At 43.1% G+C, this 21,207-nt stretch overlaps 1 protein-coding gene across 1 annotated transcript in view; it reads left to right on the forward strand.

Annotated features, from left to right (window-relative positions):
• CPB2 (carboxypeptidase B2) overlaps window positions 1–20,726 on the forward strand; it is a 59,515-nt gene extending 38,789 nt beyond the window's left edge. Inside the window, exons 9-11 of the mRNA XM_029602889.1 lie at window positions 5,677–5,879; window positions 15,383–15,467; window positions 19,300–20,726. Of these exons, the coding sequence (XP_029458749.1) occupies window positions 5,677–5,879; window positions 15,383–15,467; window positions 19,300–19,484 (473 nt within the window). The 3' untranslated portion in view covers window positions 19,485–20,726. The remainder of the gene's footprint in view (window positions 1–5,676; window positions 5,880–15,382; window positions 15,468–19,299) is intronic.
• The last annotated feature ends 481 nt before the right edge of the window (window positions 20,727–21,207 follow it).

Genomic DNA, 21,207 nt, shown 5'->3' on the forward strand with positions numbered 1-21,207 from the left:
AAATTAAAAAGTCATGGGATAGGAGGCGATGTCCTTTTATAGATTGCAAACTGGTTAAAAGATAGGAAACAGAGTAGGATTAAATGGTCAATTTTCTCAGTGGAGAGAATTAAACAGTGGAGTGCCTCATGGATCTGTACTTCAACTGGTGCTTTTCAATATATTTATAAATGACCTGGAAAGGGAATTGATGAGTGAGGTTATCAAATTTGCAGATGATACAAAATTATTCAGAGTAGTTAAATCACAAGCATTATGGCTAGTCTCTCTCTCTCTCTCTCTCACTCTCTCTCTATCTCTCTCTCTCTCTCTGTCAGCTTGGCTGGCTCTCCAGGAGCTTAAAAGCACTCAAAACAGCATGTGCAAAAAGGCTTTACACAAATGAAAAAGGTGTAGTTATGAGCCCAGCCCACTTGGCCAAAATATCCTCCCCTTTTTCTCATTTGCATCACACCAAACGTTATGTTGCTTTCGCATGCGTTAAAGGCATTTTTTGCATGCGATAATTGCATGCACTTTGATAATTCACTGCAAAATGTGCTAATCTGTTGAATCTAACTTCTACCTCCACACTCAGGATCCCCGCTTGCAATCTTGTTTGCTTGCTTGGAATATGAAATGTCTTATTTTATTCTTTCAGACTACAAAATATATGAATAAATCTATGAGATGCCTTTCTCCCTTTTTAGACTATTGTTGCTTAGGGTATAAATGTCAACCAAAGCAACTAGAAATTATTACCACAAAAATCGAATATGATGTTACCAATCAAGTTCATAAGAAATTTACTTAATGGTATCTATTGGCAGATTACAGAAAATGACCTAAATCATTTGCTATCCTTCCCCTTCCTAGCAGAAAACAATACTTTCTCTGTGATCTTAATCTGTTTATCTATGATCTCTAAAATATCTACTATTACTTTTAATTTTGGTAAGTTACTTTCACACTTATTTGTCTACTGTCACTAATAGATAAAGTTATACACAATTTTCCAAAACCCCCATTTAGTTTATAATTTTTTTTATCTATTAAGTATGTACTTTATAAAGAATCCTGTTCCCTTAGCCATAAATGTGCTGAATAAAATAGTCATATTTTCCTAAATATGAAGCATGCATTTCTTACACCTTGTGTTCTAATCTCATTGCCTGATTTTCTTTATGTTCTAATGCGAAAATACAAATCCCAGACAATTAAAGAGCTGAGAAAACCATATATATTTGAAAAATGTAACCATCATACAATAGATGCTGACTGCCCACAGTCATTGGTCACAGATGTCTAATGTATACTCTTCATATATTAGTTAGAAATTTTTAATTGCAGATAAAAATTTCCCAAAGTACTTATCTGAAAAAAGTCTCCCAAGAGTAGAACAACAGCCTGACACTGGCACAGTGTTTTTAAATCCCAAAATCTGCATCAGTTTAGAGTATAAATCCTGTTCTGCTGATTGTTGTTCAGGATTGCTGTAATATCATATCCTCTCAATGAGGGCTATACCTGATCAATAATAGTTCATTTAAGTTGAGTATAAGTATGATTCTTGGACAGACAATGTTGTACAATGTTGCACAATGTTGCACAATGGGTGCCTGAATCTTCAAAGCATTGAGACAGTTGCAATGCTCTATGAGTTGTAAACAAACTGCTGAGTGCACACCACATAAGTAAGCAGACCTGTGGATTAGAGCACATAAACTGCACATTTAGAAGTACAATCAGTCTGATACCTATGATTGATCTTGTATCCAGTTTTAGAATGACACCATTGGGCCCCCAACATAGTTGTGGCACATAAATCACAATGACTACATGAAAAATGTCCCAGTTATTCAAACGGGCTATTAAAGGAGAAAAATTACACAGCATAAACAACATGATCTCTTATATTGTTGCCTCTTATATAGGAGATATGAAGCGATGTTGCAAAGATTGGGTGCATAGAAAGCACTCTCCATTGTTTCTTGATCAGTGCTGCCACCTAGTTAGAAAATCTCAAAGTGCAACTTAATTCATCTACAAAACAATGTTGTAACAACGTAGTTGTTTAAAGTGAAATGCAAATTATTGCAAATTATTGTCCTGTGCATTTAGCCAAGAATAAAAAAACAATAAGTTGTTCTTCAATTCCCAACCAAACAAAACCAAAAACTATATCATCAATATATCTGCTCCACAATTAATATACTCAAAAAAGGAGCTGGATATATTACATCATCCTGAATTCTGGCAAAATACAAATTGGCCATATCAGGCATGACGGCGAACCCATTGCTATACCATGAGTTTGTAAATAAAATAATTCTCACACAACATTAATTCACCCAAGTTATAAATGAAGAAAAAAGTATATGTTGCAGAGATGATCTTTGATCAAGGATTGTTCTCATTATGCTCAGTTCTGCAGACTGAGGTATGTTTGTATATAGAGACTCAATATCTAATGAAACGAAAAAACAGGAACATCCACAAAATCACAGAAGTTTCTCAGCATATGAGACTAATCCTGAATATATGAAGGCATTAGGGATGTGAATCGTGTCCTCGATCGTCTTAACGATCGATTTCGGCTGGGAGGGGGAGGGAATCGTATTGTTGCCATTTGGGGGGGTAAAATATCGTGAAAAATCGTTAAAAATCGTTAAAAATCGAAAAATCGAAAAACCGGCACATTAAAACCCCCTAAAACCCACCCCCGACCCTTTAAATTAAATCCCCCACCCTCCCGAACCCCCCCCCAAATAACTTAAATAACCTGCGGGTCCAGCGGCGGTCCGGAACGGCAGCGGTCCGGAACGGGCTCCTGCTCTGAATCTTGTCGTCTTCAGCCGGCGCCATTTTCCAAAATGGCGCCAAAAAATGGCGGCGGCCATAGACGAAAAAGATTGGACGGCAGGAGGTCCTTCCGGACCCCCGCTGGACTTTTGGCAAGTCTCGTGGGGGTCAGGAGGCCCCCCACAAGCTGGCCAAAAGTTCCTGGAGGACCAGCGGGGGTCAGGGAGCGATTTCCCGCCGCGAATCGTTTTCGTACGGAAAATGGCGCCGGCAGGAGATCGACTGCAGGAGGTCGTTCAGCGAGGGTTCCGGCGCCTCGCTGAACGACCTCCTGCAGTCGATCTCCTGCCGGCGCCATTTTCCGTACGAAAACGATTCGCGGCGGGAAATCGCTCCCTGACCCCCGCTGGACCTCCAGGAACTTTTGGCCAGCTTGTGGGGGGCCTCCTGACCCCCACGAGACTTGCCAAAAGTCCAGCGGGGGTCCGGAAGGACCTCCTGCCGTCCAATCTTTTTCGTCTATGGCCGCCGCCATTTTTCGGCGCCATTTTGGAAAATGGCGCCGGCTGAAGACGACAAGATTCAGAGCAGGAGCCCGTTCCGGACCGCTGCCGTTCCGGACCGCCGCTGGACCCGCAGGTTATTTAAGTTATTTGGGGGGGGTTCGGGAGGGTGGGGGATTTAATTTAAAGGGTCGGGGGTGGGTTTTAGGGGGTTTTAGTGTGCCGGCTCACGATTCTAACGATTTATAACGATAAATCGTTAGAATCTGTATTGTATTGTGTTCCATAACGGTTTAAGACGATATTAAAATTATCGGACGATAATTTTAATCGTCCTAAAACGATTCACATCCCTAGAAGGCATAGTCTGGACAAAAGGTTGGAGAAATAAATCTAGAAATGTAGCTAAAGGTTCCAATAGGGAACCATTTGCAGACACATTAGGGTGACATGGTGGATTCAAGAGCATCTTATGCACCTTAGGTATCCCATAGAAAACTGGTACACGGGGATATTTAACTTGAAGAAACAACTTCTCCTTGTTGGTAAGAAAACCTTGGTCTGAAACATGTTTCAAAAGACAAGAAATCATGACACATTTGAATACAGGATACTGTTTCACAGGTTTTTTTGTAACTTGCAGATTTTTTTTTTCCCCCAGACTCCCTAGGGACACACTGATATGTCACTGTTGAAACCTTGTTCTTGTTGGGTTCCCCTCCCCCCACCGGACCTATTGATCCATATTTATTGGCATTTAAAAAAACTGGTACTGTCAGGTTTACACACTCTTGAACAAAAATCAACTAAGACTTTTTTTTTACTCTCTCAGATAATAGAAGACCAGGGGGAACTCCATGAAGTTAGCAAGTAGCTCATTTAAAACAAATAGAAGGAATTTTTTTTTTACTCGGCGCATAGTTAAGCTCTGGAATTCATTGCCAGAGGATGTGGTTGCAGCATTTAGTGTAACTGGGTTTAAAAAAGGTTTGGATAAGTTCCTAGAGGAAAAATCCATAAACTGCTACTAATTAATTATTAAGCAATCGTAGCTTGAGATTTATTTAATGCCAGGTACTTGTGACTTGGATTGGCCACAGTTGAAAACAGGATACTGGGCTTGATGGACCCTTGGTTGGACCCAGTATGGCAATTCTTATGTTCTTAATATGACATCAACAGAAAAATTAGCCTTGATTCTTTAGCTGATAATCAAGACATAGCTATTAAGCCTGCTGACAAAGGCAGGGGTGTAGTTGTTTTGAATATTAGTTATTACATCACTCTTTCGGATAGTAGAAAGACTAGGGGACTAGGGGACACTCCATGAAGTTAGCATGGGGCACATTTAAAACTAATCAGAGAAAGTTCTTTTTTACTCAACGCACAATTAAACTCTGGAATTTGTTGCCAGAGAATGTGTTTCGTGCAGTTAGTATAGCTGTGTTTAAAAAAGGATTGGATAAGTTCTTGGAGGAGAAGTCCATTACCTGCTATTAAGTTCACTTAGAGAATAGCCACTGCCATTAGCAATGGTTACATGGAATAGACTTAGTTTTTGGGTACTTGCCAGGTTCTTATGGCCTGGATTGGCCACTGTTGGAAACAGGATGCTGGGCTTGATGGACCCTTGGTCTGACCCAGTATGGCATTTTCTTATGTTCTTATGTTCTTGGCCAATTTGGACCCCCGCTGGACTTTTGGCGAGTCTTGTGGGGGTCAGGAGGCCCCCCCCAAGCTGGCCAAAAGTCCCTGGGGGTCCAACGGGGGTCCCAGAGCGACCTCCTGCACTCCGGCCATCCGATGCCAGTACTCAAAATGGCGCCGATAGCCTTTGCCCATATTATGTCACAGGGGTTACCGGTGCCATTGGTCAGCCCCTGTCACATGGTAGGAGCACAAGATGGCACTGATGGCCATGTGACAGGGGCTGACCAATGGCACCAGTAGCCCCTGTGACAAAGGCTATCGGCGCCATGATGAATCCGGCACCGAGGGTATGAGTGCAGGGGATGGCTCCCGGACCACCCGCTGGACCACCAGGGAGTTTTGGTAAGTCTTGAGGGGTTCAGGAGGGTGGGGGGTTTGTTTAAATTTTTATTTAGGTGGCCGTATAATTCGGCGAAGATTTGTGTATTCGTGGGGAATCGCGATACATTTCGCTTCCCCACGAATACTACGAATAGTGCAATATACGTTGCGGATCGCCAATACAGCGAAAACAAATGCACACCCCTAATTAGGTATATAGTATGGGAAAGTAGCTTCTTTCAAATTTTTCTAGAGTATTCTAGTGAACACACTCAAATCTACAGAGCATCTCTAACATCATATTTTATGTTATACCTCCATGAGTGATAATGATGCAGCCATATGTTATGTCTTGTTATAGGCCCTGGAGCATCCAGCAATTCTTGTCATGACACATACTGTGGACCTTTCCCAGAGTCTGAACCGGAAGTGAAGGCTGTAACTAATTTTATCAGAGAAAATATAGACCATATTAAGGGATATATAACTATGCACTCATACTCTCAGATGGTGCTGTTTCCATATTCGTACACTACAGAAAAAAGCAAAGACCACAAAGAGCTGGTAAGTGTTACTGCTGTAATATGGATCCTTGGACTTCAGTTGGGGAGGATAGTCTGGATTGGAAACTGTTACGGTTATTGATGTTTGGGTGGATCCTTGGACACTGTGGCAGCTGACTACGCCCACTTGAAGGGAAGGGAACCTGGAACTCGTAGCTCTTGATGTTCCTTTATCAGGGTAGGAAGAAGGGACAGCCAAAATCTTCCCCCCAGATTTTCTAACAAAAGTTTTCTTTATCCCAAAAACTGATATTAACACCGGAGTTGTTCCTTGCAGCGGGTCACCACCTCCTCCATCCTTGTTGAGGGTTGGGAAGGGCAGGTCTTCTTTAACCTGAATAACCCCAGACACAGGGTTCCCCGAGTCCTGAGCCCAAGTGGTGCACAAGTTCTCACAAGGATTCTACTATGAAAAAGTGTAAACCCAAAAACATCCCAGAGGGGAATTCCTATCCAGCCAGTGAGAGGTGGTGGATGGTGGATGCCTGGAATGCCCTTCCGGAGGAAGTGGTGAAGACCAGAACTGTGGAAGACTTCAAAGGGGCGTGGGATAAACACTGCGGATCCATAAAGTCAAGAGGCCGCCAATGAAGAGTGGGTGACTCGCCAGAATGATGGCTATTGACACAATACCCTTATTAAATAAACATACACATGCTTACTGTGACTCCTACATCGCTCTAAGCTTCAACAGCAAGAGGTAATGGAAAAAGGATTTGCACTCACAAAGAGGGGAGTAGCTGGCTTGTTACGGCGGTTACTACCCCCAAACCAAATATGCCTGATACTTCACTTTCAATGCATATACAGCATAGCTCTCTGCTTCAATGACAGGGGAGAAGAATAACTGATACTTCACACATCCAGCAGAGCTCTCTGCTACAACGGCAAGGGAGAAGAAAAAGGGTTCGCACTCAAAAAGCGGGGAGTAGCTGGCTTGTTACGGCGGTTACTACCCCAAACCAAATGTGCCTGATACTTCACTTTCCATGCATATCCAGCATGGTTCTCTGCTTCATTGGCATGGGAGAAAGACTGATACATCACGCATTTCCAGCATAGCTCTCTGCTTCAACGGCAGGGGAAAAAAAAAAAAACAAAAACAAAAAACTGATGCTTCACGCATATCCTGCATAGCTTCAACGACAGGGGTGAAGAAATAAAGGATTCGCAATCACAAAGCGAGGAGTATCTGGCTTGTTACGGCGGTTACTACCCCAAACCAAATGTGCCTGATACTTCACTTTCAATGCATATCCAGCATGGCTCTCTGCTTCAACGGCAGGGGAGAAGAAAAAAAAAACCAACAAGGGCTGTACAACATAGTCTAGGTAAAACAAATAAGCATGGGTGTAGCTTGCTTATCGCGGCGGTTACTGCCCCTACTACCCCTAACTAATCAAGCTAGATATTTCACTTGGATGCAGCTCCATCACTGCTCTCTACATTAATGGTGGGGGTGGAAGGGGAATAGAACAAGGAGCTAAGAGAAACAGATAAGAATGAGAGAAAAAATGTGTGAGGCTTGCTGGGCAGACTGGATGGGCCATTCGGTCTTCTTCTGCCGTCATTTCTATGTTTCAATGTTCTATGTTTCTATGAAAAGGAATACTCTTCCCACCCTGGACAGTCTCCCCAGGCAGGGTTTGCCTGGTTCCTCTGACTGGCCTGAAAAAATCCAACTCAGAAAGACTCCATACTACCTCCTAACTCCAATTCGAAATTGCACTGCCCCCAGAGCTCACTTTTACAAGCTGCTTTTGTTAACTCTCAGAGGATGGACCATCCCAGCACCCTCAGAGGGAGGGGCTACATTTGAATGGAACCTCCCCTTTTCCTAACTTAACACTAGACTGCTTTCTGAACATAGGAATAGCCCAGGCTTAATGGTGGCATAACCAAAGGGTCCATCAAATATTCATTTATAATAGAATTCTGCAGAGAAAATTCTATGAAACCTAATAGTCTTTCACTTGCAAACTCATCTCATTCATTCTGATGTATATAGATTTTATTCTTGTGGAGATCTTAATGTTTAAAGTTAATGAAGTCTCCTCTTGTATAGCCACTTCTACTATACATATCTAAACAAACTGAAGCCTTGCAGTTCTAGCCCTCATCAGAACCCCATACAGACATCACAATGATGCATTAAAGTATGAATACAGCAGAAACAAATGAAGGTTTTCAAAGCCAAAGGTTAAAAAATAAAGGGGTAATTTTCAGGCGGTTCTAAAATTGATCCGAACTCAGTGTGCTTAAAAATATGCACATAGCCCAGTTTCACATGTATTTTATTGTTGCTTTCGGCGACTCGCAGGCTCCTCCCATGAGCTGCCATGCTTACCAGGATGGCCGGACCCCCACAGCCCTTTCTGACACCAGGCCGCCTTTCTCAAATATGGTGGGGAGCTTCAGCAGGACTCCACTCTGACTCTGCTGGGGCCTGCTCCTCTTAGGGTGCGTGTGCGCTGACCTCAGCTAATTTAAAGGGCAAGAGGCGGGAAACATCAAGAGGCGCCCTCTGATGACATCACTCTTCACCCATATAAAAGGACCCTGCAGACACCTATCTAGAGCAATGGCAATAGGTCAACTACCTTAGTAGCAGCTAGTTGCCTCAATGTGTTCCTATTCTTCATTTCTGTCTTTTTTGGTCTTCGTTCCTGTGTTCCCGAGTTCCTTCGTCTTGTCTTCATTATCAGTCTTCAGTTCTTCAGTGTTCTTCTCCTCTGCCAGTGTTGTTCCTAGCCTCCCTGCCTGCCCTCGGACGGCTCTCTGGCTCTGACCTTGGCTTACCGACGTCGACTGTGTTTGAACTCTGCTTGCCATTGACCACTGCCTGCTTCTCAGCTACAATTCAACTCTGCCTACCATTGGCCCCTCACCACTGCCTGCTTCTCGTCTATGATTGAACTCTGCCTGCCACTGATCAATGCCTGACTCAGACTCCACCTGTATTTAGCTTGCACCTGAACCTGGCCTGTGACTCAACTACTAATCTTCACCTCATCACCAGAGTCCTACTGGCCCCGGCACCCGAAGGCTCAACCTAAGGAGAAGGAGGGCTAGTATAGGTGAAGCTTCAGTTGGGCCTCTGTCATAACCAGCTCCATCAGCTTATGATGGGGACTTGCAGAGCTCCTCCCTGCAGGTAGTGTCAATTCCACCAAGGGTCCACACCTGCAACATTTATGCACACTGAGAGGCGTTTTGGGGGGCAAAGTTGGGGTAGAGCCAGCCCATACACTGATACTTTTGATTTTTAAAAGTATTTATGTAAGTTTATGAGCATAAGGTACAACCTCCAAAGAAGAGAAGTAACTTTATGCGAATGAATGTGTGTGCATACTCAGCCAAAATTTCACAAATATTTTCAAAATGAGCATACATATCCAGTCTTTCCTCAGGCCGATATGAAAATTGCAGTAGACCAGAACACAGTCTATACTTCCACAGATAGTTCTCTGCTGCAGGATATACAAAAGTAGAATACATTAATTTTTAACTCACAAACAAATCACAGTCCCTTTGGCTAGTTTTGGAACAGCTGAACAGCATTCTAGGAACAGCTTAACTCATAGAGGTCCATATTCAGACACAGTCCAGATAGCAAAGTGTAATGGATTGTGGGATGAGGTTTTTGCCTTGTAGTCTGAATCACACAAAACAAATAACAAAATAATAACGCAGACTACTGCATATGAATAACTATGAAAAGCTATATTTTCTGTATAATGGATAGACTACTATCCCATAGTGTGGTACATAAAAACTTTTAAATAAATAAATAAATTAATATAATATATTATATGCACAAAACCAAAGGCTTATGAGAATGCTTGGGAACAAATAACAAGAAAAACAGATTATAATACAATACCGGAGACTCTGAATCTTTTCTCTCGGTTCAATTCTGGTCAGCATTCTCTCCTGTCCCACCTTGAAACTGTATATTACGTACTTAGCTTGTGCATGCTCAGAACAATTTTCTTTGTTCTAACTCCTGAAGTTTTGCCAAAATAATTGATAAGTAAAAACTACTGCATATGTTCTCTGGACAACTCTGAATCGCAATCTTGTACAGACATTCTCTCTCACACGTGTGTGACCACTAGGGCTTCACTTTCTCTAAACCTAACCAAAAATCAGCATATATATCACTAATGACATATTTCAGGTAACAATAATCACTATTGTTAAATCACTATATAAAGGACCTGTATAAACTGTCTACTTCTTAATAGATTAATTTTACCAAAAACTAATCTGAGTATATGCCAGATGTTTTCAGTTAAAACATCTTCTGCTGTGCTTGACTGATAAAGCCAGTCAAAGTCAAGATTTAACTCTTAGGGGCAGATTTTCAAAGACCTATGCACGTAAATCCAGGAGGATTTATGTGGGTAGGGGGGTTACGCGCGCCGGGCCTATTTTCAAAAGGCCCGGTGGTGCGAAGAAAGCCCCAGAACACGTGTAAGCCCCGGGGCTTGAAAAAAGGGGTGGGGCGTGGGCGGTCCGGGGGCAGGGCGGGGTCAGCGGTTCCTGGCACAGTGGCCATTTGCCGCTGTGTCAGAGATCGTGTGCCGGCAATCGGCCGGCGCGTACAACTTGCACCTGCCTCCAGGCAGGCACAAGTTGCAAAATAAAGATTGGGGGGGATTAGAGTAGGGCTGGGGGAGGGGAAAAGGTTAGGGGAAGGGGTGGGAAAGTCCGGCTAGGGGGAAGGGAAGTTCCCTCTCAGGCCGCTCCGAAAACAAACCAGCAGGGGTGTTTTGCTCCAGCCCTTCCTCTCCAGGCAGCCTGCAGGGAACAGAAGAAGAGGCCTGAGCCTGAAGCACACAGAGAAGAGAATAGATACTCTACTCTCTAATCCAGCCCCTCTTCTCTTGTTCCTCCCCCCCCCCCCCCCCTTCTCCTCCTGGCACTGCAGGGAACAGAAGGGGATGGGGTGATGCTGAAGCAGACACTGCAGAGCAAAGAACAGACACAAAAAAAAAAAGGTTTGAATTAGCACAAGTTTGAAAGTAGTGAGCAGTAATGCCAATTGTCAAGGCTTTAATCCTGGTCTTGATAAATGACACTACTGCTCACTACTTTCAAACTTATGCTAATTCAACTCCTTTTTGTGTCCATTATCAAAGGCTTAATCTCTGGCAGAGCCACCCAAAACAACATTTTGCCACCTTTTTTTCTGAGACCCATGAAAGCGGAACAGAACCAGCAGTCTGGCTCCCCTGAGGAAAGAGAACAGATACACTAGTTGCATGGATCATTTCTGGTCCGCAGCCCTTGGAGGAAGCAGAGAAGTGCAGAGAGTATTGGAGCTGCTTACCCTGAGACAAGGGCAGCCACATGGCTTTGATTTGTGTATGTGAGAGAGGAAAATCACAGCTGGCCCTGGACTCGCCCCGCCTCCCTCCATAGTTCCACTTCCTTTCTGTCTGCAAATTAAGCCCTGAAAATAGGTAAAGCACGCAGAAAACAAAAATTTAAGATAGAACATGGTAGGAATATGCATGTCTAAAATTTGCATTTTGGTTCAGTTTTAACATTTTGGGGTTGTTGATTTTTTTTTTCTTTCTTTGGATTGGTTTCATTTTTCAAATTGAACCCCCTCCCCCTATTAAATAGCCAAAAAAATCCCCAAACAGGCCTGAAGTCTTCCAATCCCCCAGCTACCTTGCAAAATACCTTGGAGCTTGCACCTATATGGCTAGGCAGAGTGAGGCAAACTAGATTGTTTCCAGCCTTTCTTAAAACACTTATCTTTATTACTCTCCCTAAGGAATTTAAGGGGGACCAGGCACAGGTACAAAGGAAAACACTAGGGGCACTGCCTCACAGGTATCACTAGTGCAGTGCTATTAGAAAATCCTAATTCAATTATTATCATTCAGAAATGAGTTTTTCCCATTCTGTGGCTAAGGAAAAAACTGTTATTGAATAAGGCTGATTGTGTCTGTGGAAAAATGTTTTAAGTTCTATAACATAGTAAAGTACTCAGATAAATATAAAAGCTAAATCACTAGAATGCAGAATTCCATGCAGAATGCAGTAATAACTAAACATAGCACAAATGAAAGGATTGCATTTGTCTATGCCTAGAAACCTATAGGCCACTCGTCAGGAGAAAAAGCAATAAAATCAAGTTAGTTAGGATCAAACATGTCGCATGAGTAAAACTAATCCCAGTTAAGATTTTATGGTTTGATATTGGGAATGTAATAGGAACAGATATTAGCATAGATGAAATGAATAACATGGATGTGCAGCCCAAACATGTTTGTTTCTGTTTGTTTTTTGATTTGGGAGTGGAGGGCTTTTTTTTTTTTAATTATTTCATTTTAATTTTTATTTTAGTTTGGTTCATTTGCCAAACCAAAACATTAAAACAAAAGAAAAATATTAAAATGGGACTTCCCCAGGCTCCCACTGCTGCTTCTCGGGGCGTTCTAACTTTTAGATAGCTGGGTATATTCAGTGGTGCACCCACGCTGCTGAATATCTCAGCCAAGTTAGTTGGATAAGTTTATCTGGCTACCTTTGCCAGCCACCCAGTGGCTGAAAATGGATCCCCTCTGTGCATTGTGTACAATTATAGATTAATAATAACATTGCTCTTCCCTAAAAAGAATCTCCTATCAAAAACATATTGCCAGGTCAACTACTCCACAGGTAGCTATGTGTCTGCTTTTGAAAGTTTAAACTGCAAAGCAGAGGTCCCAAACCTGTCCTGGAGTACTCCCAGTCAGTCATCTTTCAGGATATCCACAGTGAATATGCATGAGATAAACTTTGCATGCTAAAAACCCACTCCTGGAATTTTCTGAAATGACACTTCTAGTAGAACATGATTTTAAAAGGAAAAGATTTGATATATGGGGTACAAAAATGTGATAGAATTTCTGTCTTCCAGAGAAGAGCTACCAGTAAATATAAAAAAAACCCAGCAATCCTCTGGAATAGGTGCACGTATGGAATGAGGTAGGAAGCTGTTTTTTGCATTAATTCCCAGCTCAGGAAAGGCCTGTTTAGGTATTAATTCCCAGCCCAGGAAAGGCCATTGAGCTGGGAATTAATGCAAATTTTTTACTGCAAACGACAAAATGGAATACACCACTCCTGGCTTGCTGAAGACATGGGTGAAACCCCTGGCATAAGATGCTTCAGTCCCTTTGTGATCTATCTCAAGAGGAAATGGACACATTTACAGGGCCAGTGCAAGGGTATAGGGACCCTAGGCAAACCTTCTGCCTTTTGCCTGCCCCCATCCCCCTCAGCTCTAGCCCCAACCTCATTCACTCAGACAGGTCCCCTCTCTTTCACACACTTAGGGGCAGATTTTCAAAGGGTTACATTTGTAACTTAAGCGTGTAACCCCGAAAACCTGCTCCTGCACGCGCCGAACCTATTTTGCATAGGCTCGGCGACGCACACAAGCCCCGAGGCACACGTATGTCCCGGGGCTTTGAAAAAGGGGTGGGGTTGTGGGTGGGGCACTGGTCTGGGGGCGGTCCGGGGGTGGGACTGAGGCTTCCGGCCCAGTGACTGTGCCGGGGGATGGCGCGCTGGCAGCCGGCCGGCACGTGTAACTATTAAAAACAAGGTGGGGGGGATTTAGATAGGGCTGGGGGTGTGGGTTAGATAGGGGAAGGGAGAGGAAGCTGGGGGGGAGCGGAGGGAACGGGGAAAGCCATTGGGGCTTCCCTAGGGCTCGGCGCGCACAAGGTGCACAAGTGTGCACCCACTTGCGTGCTGACCCCGGATTTAATAACATGCGCGCGGCAGCACGCGCATGTTATAAAATCAGGTGTACATTTGTTTGCACCGGGTAGCGCGCACAAATGTACCCCGCGCACGCTGTTTATAAAATCTGCCCCTTAGGTTCCTTGTCTCATTCACACTTGCACCCTTACACAGGCTCCCTCCCTCTCTCAGACACCATTGCTCTCTCATTCACACGCAAGCCCTCTCACTCACACAAGGCGGACTATGAGTGGCACCTCTGAGTGTGTATGTGTGGTGAGAGGGATGGGCTCTGCTCACAGCCCCACATGGCTGCTCTTTGCTGCCCCCTAATGATTGGTGCCCTAGGCTACTGTTTAGCTCGCCTATTGGGGCGTGCCTGCCCTGCACATTTCACATGGACACAAATATAGAGAAACCCTTACAGCCAGAATATTCCATGCTCTCACTTGAACAAGATGATGGCAGTGGGGCAAACTGAGATTTTTTTACCCATGTCTTGTAAAACTGAAAGCAGTACATTTTGGTAATAAGTGGTTTTATCTTTATTTCCAGTTTGAAGTCCTTTTGTTACAAAGCAAAATGTTTTCTAAGTTGTTCACAGCCACATTGTTCAGGGAAACCTCATTATATAACCGCAGAAAATGGCCTGTACTTCTAGTTTAGAAGACTGTTTCATATTATGCAAATGTTCAATTATCCATGTAATCTGCAGCTCCCTTTCACTGTCTCAGCTTCAAAAGTAAAAGCGAACATTAGGGATCATGGTGTTTATATGCCTGAGGCAATAAAGTATGCAGTAATGATCCATTACGCTTACCTCTACTCCATAACAAACAGTAAATGTAAGAAGGAATGGTAAATGTTATTGTTCTTTTTTTTTTTTTTATTAAACAAAACAAGAAGCAGATTTGAATACTGTTGTAGCTTGAAAAGGTCTGGGAATTCAGGGAAAAGTTGGCAAATTTGAGGAAACAGTTGAACAACTAACAAGTGTGCAAGTGTGGAAATTATTAGAAAGGGAATGGTGAATAAAACAGAAAATGTCATAATGCCTCTATATCGCTCCATGGTGAGACCAAACCTTTAATACTGTGTACAATTCTGGTCGCCGCATCTCAAAAAAGATATAATTGTGATGGAGAAGGTACAGAGAAGGGCTACCAAAATGGTAAGGGGAATGGAACAGCTCCCCTATGAGGAAAGACTAAAAAGGTTAGGACTTTTCAGCTTGGAGAAGAGACGGCTGAGGGGGGATATGATAGAGATGTTTAAAATTATGAGAGGTCTAGAACAGGTAGATGAGAATCGGTTATTTACTCTTTCGGATAGTAGAAAGACTAGGGGGCACTCCATGAAGTTAGCATGTGGCACATTTAAAACTAATCGGAGAAAGTTCTTTTTTACTCAGCGCACAATTAAACTCTGGAATTTGTTGCCAGAGGATGTGGTTAGTGCAGTTAGTATAGCTGTGTTTTAAAAAAGGATTGGATAAGTTCTTGGAGGAGAAGTCTATTACCTGCTATTAAGTTCACTTACAGAATAGCCACTGCCATTAGCAATGGTAACATGGAATAGACTTAGTTTTTGGGTACTTGCCAGGTTCTTATGGCCTGGATTGGCCACTGTTGGAAACAGGATGCTGGGCTTGATGGACCCTTGGTCTGACCCAGTATGGCATTTTCTTATGTTCTTATGTTCTTCACATTTCATTGAGATTTAAAGTTTTTGTGTTTTGTTCTTTTTATCTTTCAGCTACAAGTGGCAAATAAAGTCAGTGATGCTATTAAGGCCACCTCCCACAACAAATATATGTATGGTTCTGGGGCAGAAACTATTTGTAAGTAGTAATACAATGTAGAAAACAAATATCCATATTCAGATTAAGCACATATTTATAAAATACAAAGAACAGAATATTTGTAATCATAAAAAGAAACAAGTTTCAATATATGTATACGTTTATATGCAAAATAAGCTCTCTCTGAAGGTTCATACCGAGGCTACTGCATAAGAAATAGTCTCCTGCCCTCATAAAAAAAAAGATATCCTTGTGATATTCTGCTAGATTTCAGATATAAAAATATCTTTTTTGCATTGTTCTAAATTCAGGATAATATATGAAGAACATTTTAAAAGTTGAAATAGTGTTAGTTTGAAAATTGCTGTATTGGCCTCCCCAGCCCCGGGTCATTTTGTCACTGGACAGTGCTTCAGAAATGTGGCAGTGTGTGTATCATGGCGGGTACTGAAGAAATCACACACCATTTGGGAGAATGATGAAACAGGGGTTACATGATCTGGACTACAGGGTAAATAATGGTTTACGTAAACAGTGGCAACAAAAAATAAGGTATAAGGAACAGCTCATTAGACAGAAAGCGATTTCTGTGTCTGCTGTAAGCATGGTATGATTATGACTGAGAATCTCCCTCTTTTAACTAGCCATTACAAGGGACATACTCACAGTGCTCCTCCCTGCTCCAAGCCCTAATCTTATGTATCTGGGCATAGGGATAGGCATTCAGGAGAAACAAAACAGAAAATGAGATGACATTTCCTATTTTGTTTCATTTTGTTTCACTCTCAAAGTGAAATGACTGAAAATCCAATGAAATTTCATTGGTTTTCACATTCTGTTTTGAAAACAAAAAAGTGATCCGTTGGGCCTCGGCCTATGCCTGAGTGTGACGCCAGGGCCAAGGCCTGGCCCTAGGCCTGAAGCCAGGGTCTCAATTAGATAAAGGCCATGGTCTAGGCCTGAGACCCAAAAATTGTCCAAACTTACCTGCTCTGGTCCCTGTCGTGGATCAAGCATCACAGCCCGGTTCCAAGCCTGACACTGGGGCTCAGGCCAGAGGCTGAGGCCAGATGCTGGGGCCTCAGCCTGGACACAGGCCTGATGCTGGGTCCTGGCGCCTGGGCTTCAGCTCAGGGTCAGGCCCAGGCATGCCAGCCATGCCTTGGAAGTCTTCTTTCTTCAGTCCTTGCCGTTGAAATGATGCTGTCCGCTCAGGAGGTGTGAGAGTTAATTAACTCTGGCGCATCCTCCATGCAAAGAGAGCCATTTTGATTTATGGCAGCTAATTGAACTGCCCAAGCATCAGGACTCAACCTCCGAGTTGGGCCTTAGTGTCGGGCTTGGGTTTGGGTGGAGGCCCAGGCATCGGGACCCAGCCTCTGGGTTGGGCCCCAGCATAGGGCCTGTGTCCAGGGCTCTGGTCAAGGCCAAGGCCCAAGCATTGGGACCCAGCCTCCGAACTGGGCCCCGGCATTGGGCTTGGGGTCAAGAAGAGGCCGAGGTATCGGGACCCTAGTATCTGGACTGGGTCCCGGTGTCATGCCTGGATCTAGGCTGAGGCCCGGTCATCAGGACCAGAACTCAAAGCCTGGGCCTTGCTTAGGGCCTAGGCTGAGGTTGTGGCAACTTACCGCGGCCTAGACCTATGCAATGCTGAGGCTTCTGCCTTGAGCCTAGACCTTGTCGTCGGATCCCCCCTGGACTGAGTAAGTGGGGGCAAGGAAGGATCCTGGCCCAGGCATTTTTTCAGGTGGGAGTGATGAGTGATGGAGATGGGAGGTCCCATTCTTTTTTTTCAGGTTTTTTTTTTATTTTAATGTTTAATTTTTTAAAAATGAAATACATAAAATAAACACTAAAAAAAATTAAATTCATGAGAAAACCCACCCCCAAAAATGAAACAAAATGTTTTCTTCTTCCCACCCCTATTTGGGCATGCTATAAGTTTATCTTCTCCTAGATGAGCAGACAACTTGTCTCCCTGGGGTATTGAGGTCCATCAGTCTGAGATGGTAGTGGGTCCTCCTCCCTTAGGTCCTGGCCTTTTCAGGACTGGTCAGGGATGTTTCTTCTAGGATGAGCTTCTAGCCTGGGGCAGCAGAATAACTCTCTGGATGGGGATGCCAAGCCAACCAAGCTCACCCCCTCCCATCTCTGCTCTTTGTCCCCCTGCCTGCCCCCCCCCCCCCTGATCTCTTTCTCCCCATCCCCCACATCCCCTCTCTCTCCCCATGCCAATCTCTATCTTCCCTGTCCCTACTACCTCCCTCTCTCTTTCCCTCTCTCTCTTTTTCCCTGTCAAACACCAACCTCTCCTACCATCCCCCTCTCGTCCCTTGCCCTGTTCCTTCTTCCTTTCTCCCCTCTCTGATCTCCTTCCCCCTCCCATACTGATAAGCAGCAGGAGAAGAGTGGTGGTGCCTCTGGCCGCATAGTCTTCCTCCCTGGATGCTTGGCCCAACCATTTCTTTGAATTGTGCAGCTGTACAAAGTCCAGTGCAAGGTAGCAGTCAGGCCCAGAGCGGCAGAGATGGAGGACACAATCAATGCATCACTGCTCTCCTCCTCCTGCCACCAAATTGCTGCTGCCTACCCAACATGGCCAGGTATCTCCTGCAGCAATTCTGCAAGAAAGATCAGATTTTGGTTGGGCATGTCCCCTGTGGCCCACCCAATTCTGATGCTTATGCTTCTAGCTTCTATCCCTGGGGCCCCTTTTCCTCATTTTATATTGCATCAACAATAGTTATGGCATTAGCAATAGGGTTTCAACCTCAGCCTTTGGAACACTACTGATCCACATATCAACACAGTAAATGGCAGCCGATAAAGACCAAAATGGTCTGTCCAGGCTTCCCAGGGACTCAGTCTTTATCATCTTCTAGAGGAAGTGGTGTCACCTAGAATGAACCTGAAGAGCATCTATAAGATAGTGATACCACTTCCTCCAAATGATAAAAGCTGAGACCCTGGGCCCTAGCAGACTCAGTAAAACATAAAGGAGAAAATCTTACTCAGAGGGGAACCTAAACAAGAGGCAGGAAGTTTGGAAAAACTTCCTCTTCAAATAATAAAAAAGTTTCTAAAACCATGGACAAAAAATATAGGGTAGCACTCTGTCTCCATTCTTTTATCCTTATTTCAGTCCAAGAGACCCCAGATTCCTTTTTCCAGAAAAATAAGACAATCTGGGAATAGTAAAAGACATGCTGCCCATAAAAGGGTGAACCAAGAAAATCAAACTAAGAATCTATGCCTTCAGCTGGTGGCAGGGTTTTATAAAATGTTAGGGCACACCATCTCAATCTCCCACATGGGGGAGCCACAAATACTGCTAACTACACATTCTGTTCCTCTCTCAAAATATTTTTTTTTAATTGTAATGTTTATTGAAGCAAAACAGCAAGAACCAAAACAATGTACAGCAATGCAAGTATAAAACCCAGCAGAAACAAAGATATCAAAAGAGAATGCTTTGAAAATAAACAGAACAAGTGCTATGTGTCACTTCAACATTTTCCAAAGAATATCCACCCCACCAAACTGCATGGAACCACACTCATATATGCATTCATCCATCACTGAATGAGCACTGTCCTTCTAATAGAGAATCCTTTAGGTTCTCTACACATTTATTTAATTTGTTTCAGTATTTTACATTCTGTAGCCATTATGGTGTTATTTATTTTATTTATTGGTTTTTTTATACCGATGTTCAAAATTAAGTATCACATCGCTGTACAATTAAGTAGTCATGCCCCATTATAGGCATTTAAAATATCCAATTAAAAAAGAAAAAAAACCTGATTTGTTAGGCAAATCATGAACGCTTCTATATCATGTAATAATTGGTTTATTCTTGTTCTTATAGATTTAGCTCCTGGAGGATCAGATGACTGGGCTTATGACTTGGGTATCAAATACTCTTTCACCATAGAACTCCGGGACAGAGGCACTTATGGATTCTTACTTCCTCAAAATTTAATTAAACCAACCTGCTCGGAAGCAATCACTGGCATCAAAATAATTGCCTCACATGTTATTAAAAACATGTAAAGCTGAGAAATGCACTATGCCATGTTGTTTGGGGCTTTGTTAATGTTAGCATTTACATTTTAACATTTATAATTATTATAAAATTTAAAGTATAGTGTTCAGCTGACCTTTCCTAGGAAGGAGGTAAAAGAACTATCCAATTATCCTTATGATGTTGGACATAGGAAGCTATTTTCAAAAGGACTTCTGCGGTAAAGTAGTACTTTACCTACAGAAATGGCCCTTTAGAAAATTGCACGATCAATGTGCATGTAAAATTATGTGCCTATCTGATATATGCATGTTCCTTTACACACAGAGGAGAGAGGCATTCTAGGAGGTGGAGCCTGGGCAAGGTTGGGGACTTACGTGCCTATTTTTTGAGTTTAAAAACTATGGGAGTAATTTTCCAAAGCATTTACGTGCATAAATGTTTTTTGTTTAAACTATCCTGGGAGCTGTATGTGTAAAAGTACATGTGGAAGTGATTTCACATGTTCTTTTACACGTACTGCAAAGAGGTGCTCCCAGGGGTGGAGTTGGGCAGGGAAATAATTTACGCACTTCCTTTCAATTTTTGAAAATATGTGCATAAATGTCCATATGGACATTTACACCTGCTCTCCAGCAGATGCAAATGTGTAAGCCTTTGCCGCGCTGAAGTATGCGCTGTGCTGCTAATATTCAAAGCAGTTCTTTGCACACAAGTTTGCACTGAAAATTAGAGTTGAAAGTACATGTGGACTTCAGCCCTATGTGGGTTGTTATAAAATTGGGCTCCCTATTGATAATTCTTTCGGCAAAATTATGCACACCAAGTAGCAAGTGTAATTGTGTGCATGTAGTTTCACTGCTAATTTTTAAAGCAGACATATATGTAGGACTACTTTGAAAACTAGTGTAATGTACAAATTTGCCAGTTAACTTACAGTTCTATGCAAAAGTTTAGGCATCCCAGTCGTACTAAATGTGCCAATGATTCTTGACGTGGACAGAAGCTGAACCTCTACATGGTATAAATTAAATATGACATCTTTCTGCAATTTTGAATGCCAAATTACTATTTGCTGATTTTAACAGATTGAAAATTTAAAAAAATGAACATGGCATGTGTAAAAGTTTGGACACCCTTTCAGTCAGTACTTCGTTAACACCTTGATTGGCAAAAATATCAGTTTTGAAATGTTTTCTGTAGCCAGCTTGCTTTTGGAATTTTTTCCTATTCTTCCTTGCAGAACTCTTCTAGTTCAGACATACTCTTAGATAGGGATGTGAATCGTGTCCTCGATCGTCTTAACGATCGATTTCGGCTGGGAGGGGGAGGGAATCGTATTGTTGCCGTTTGGGGTGGTAAAATATCGTGAAAAATCGTTAAAAATCGTTAAAAATCGAAAAATCGAAAAACCGGCACATTAAAACCCCCTAAAACCCACCCCCGACCCTTTAAATTAAATCCCCCACCCTCCCGAACCCCCCCCCCAAATAACTTAAATAACCTGCGGGTCCAGCGGCTGTCCGGAACGGGCTCCTGCTCCTGAATCTTGTCGTCTTCAGCCGGCGCCATTTTCCAAAATGGCGCCGAAAAATGGCGGCGGCCATAGACGAAAAAGATTGGACGGCAGGAGGTCCTTCCGGACCCCCGCTGGACTTTTGGCAAGTCTCGTGGGGGTCAGGAGGCCCCCCACAAGCTGGCCAAAAGTTCCTGGAGGTCCAGCGGGGGTCAGGGAGCGATTTCCCGCCGCGA

The sequence above is a fragment of the Rhinatrema bivittatum genome, chromosome 5 (genome assembly GCF_901001135.1).
Source record: "Rhinatrema bivittatum chromosome 5, aRhiBiv1.1, whole genome shotgun sequence".
NCBI classification, from domain to species: Eukaryota; Metazoa; Chordata; class Amphibia; order Gymnophiona; family Rhinatrematidae; genus Rhinatrema; species Rhinatrema bivittatum.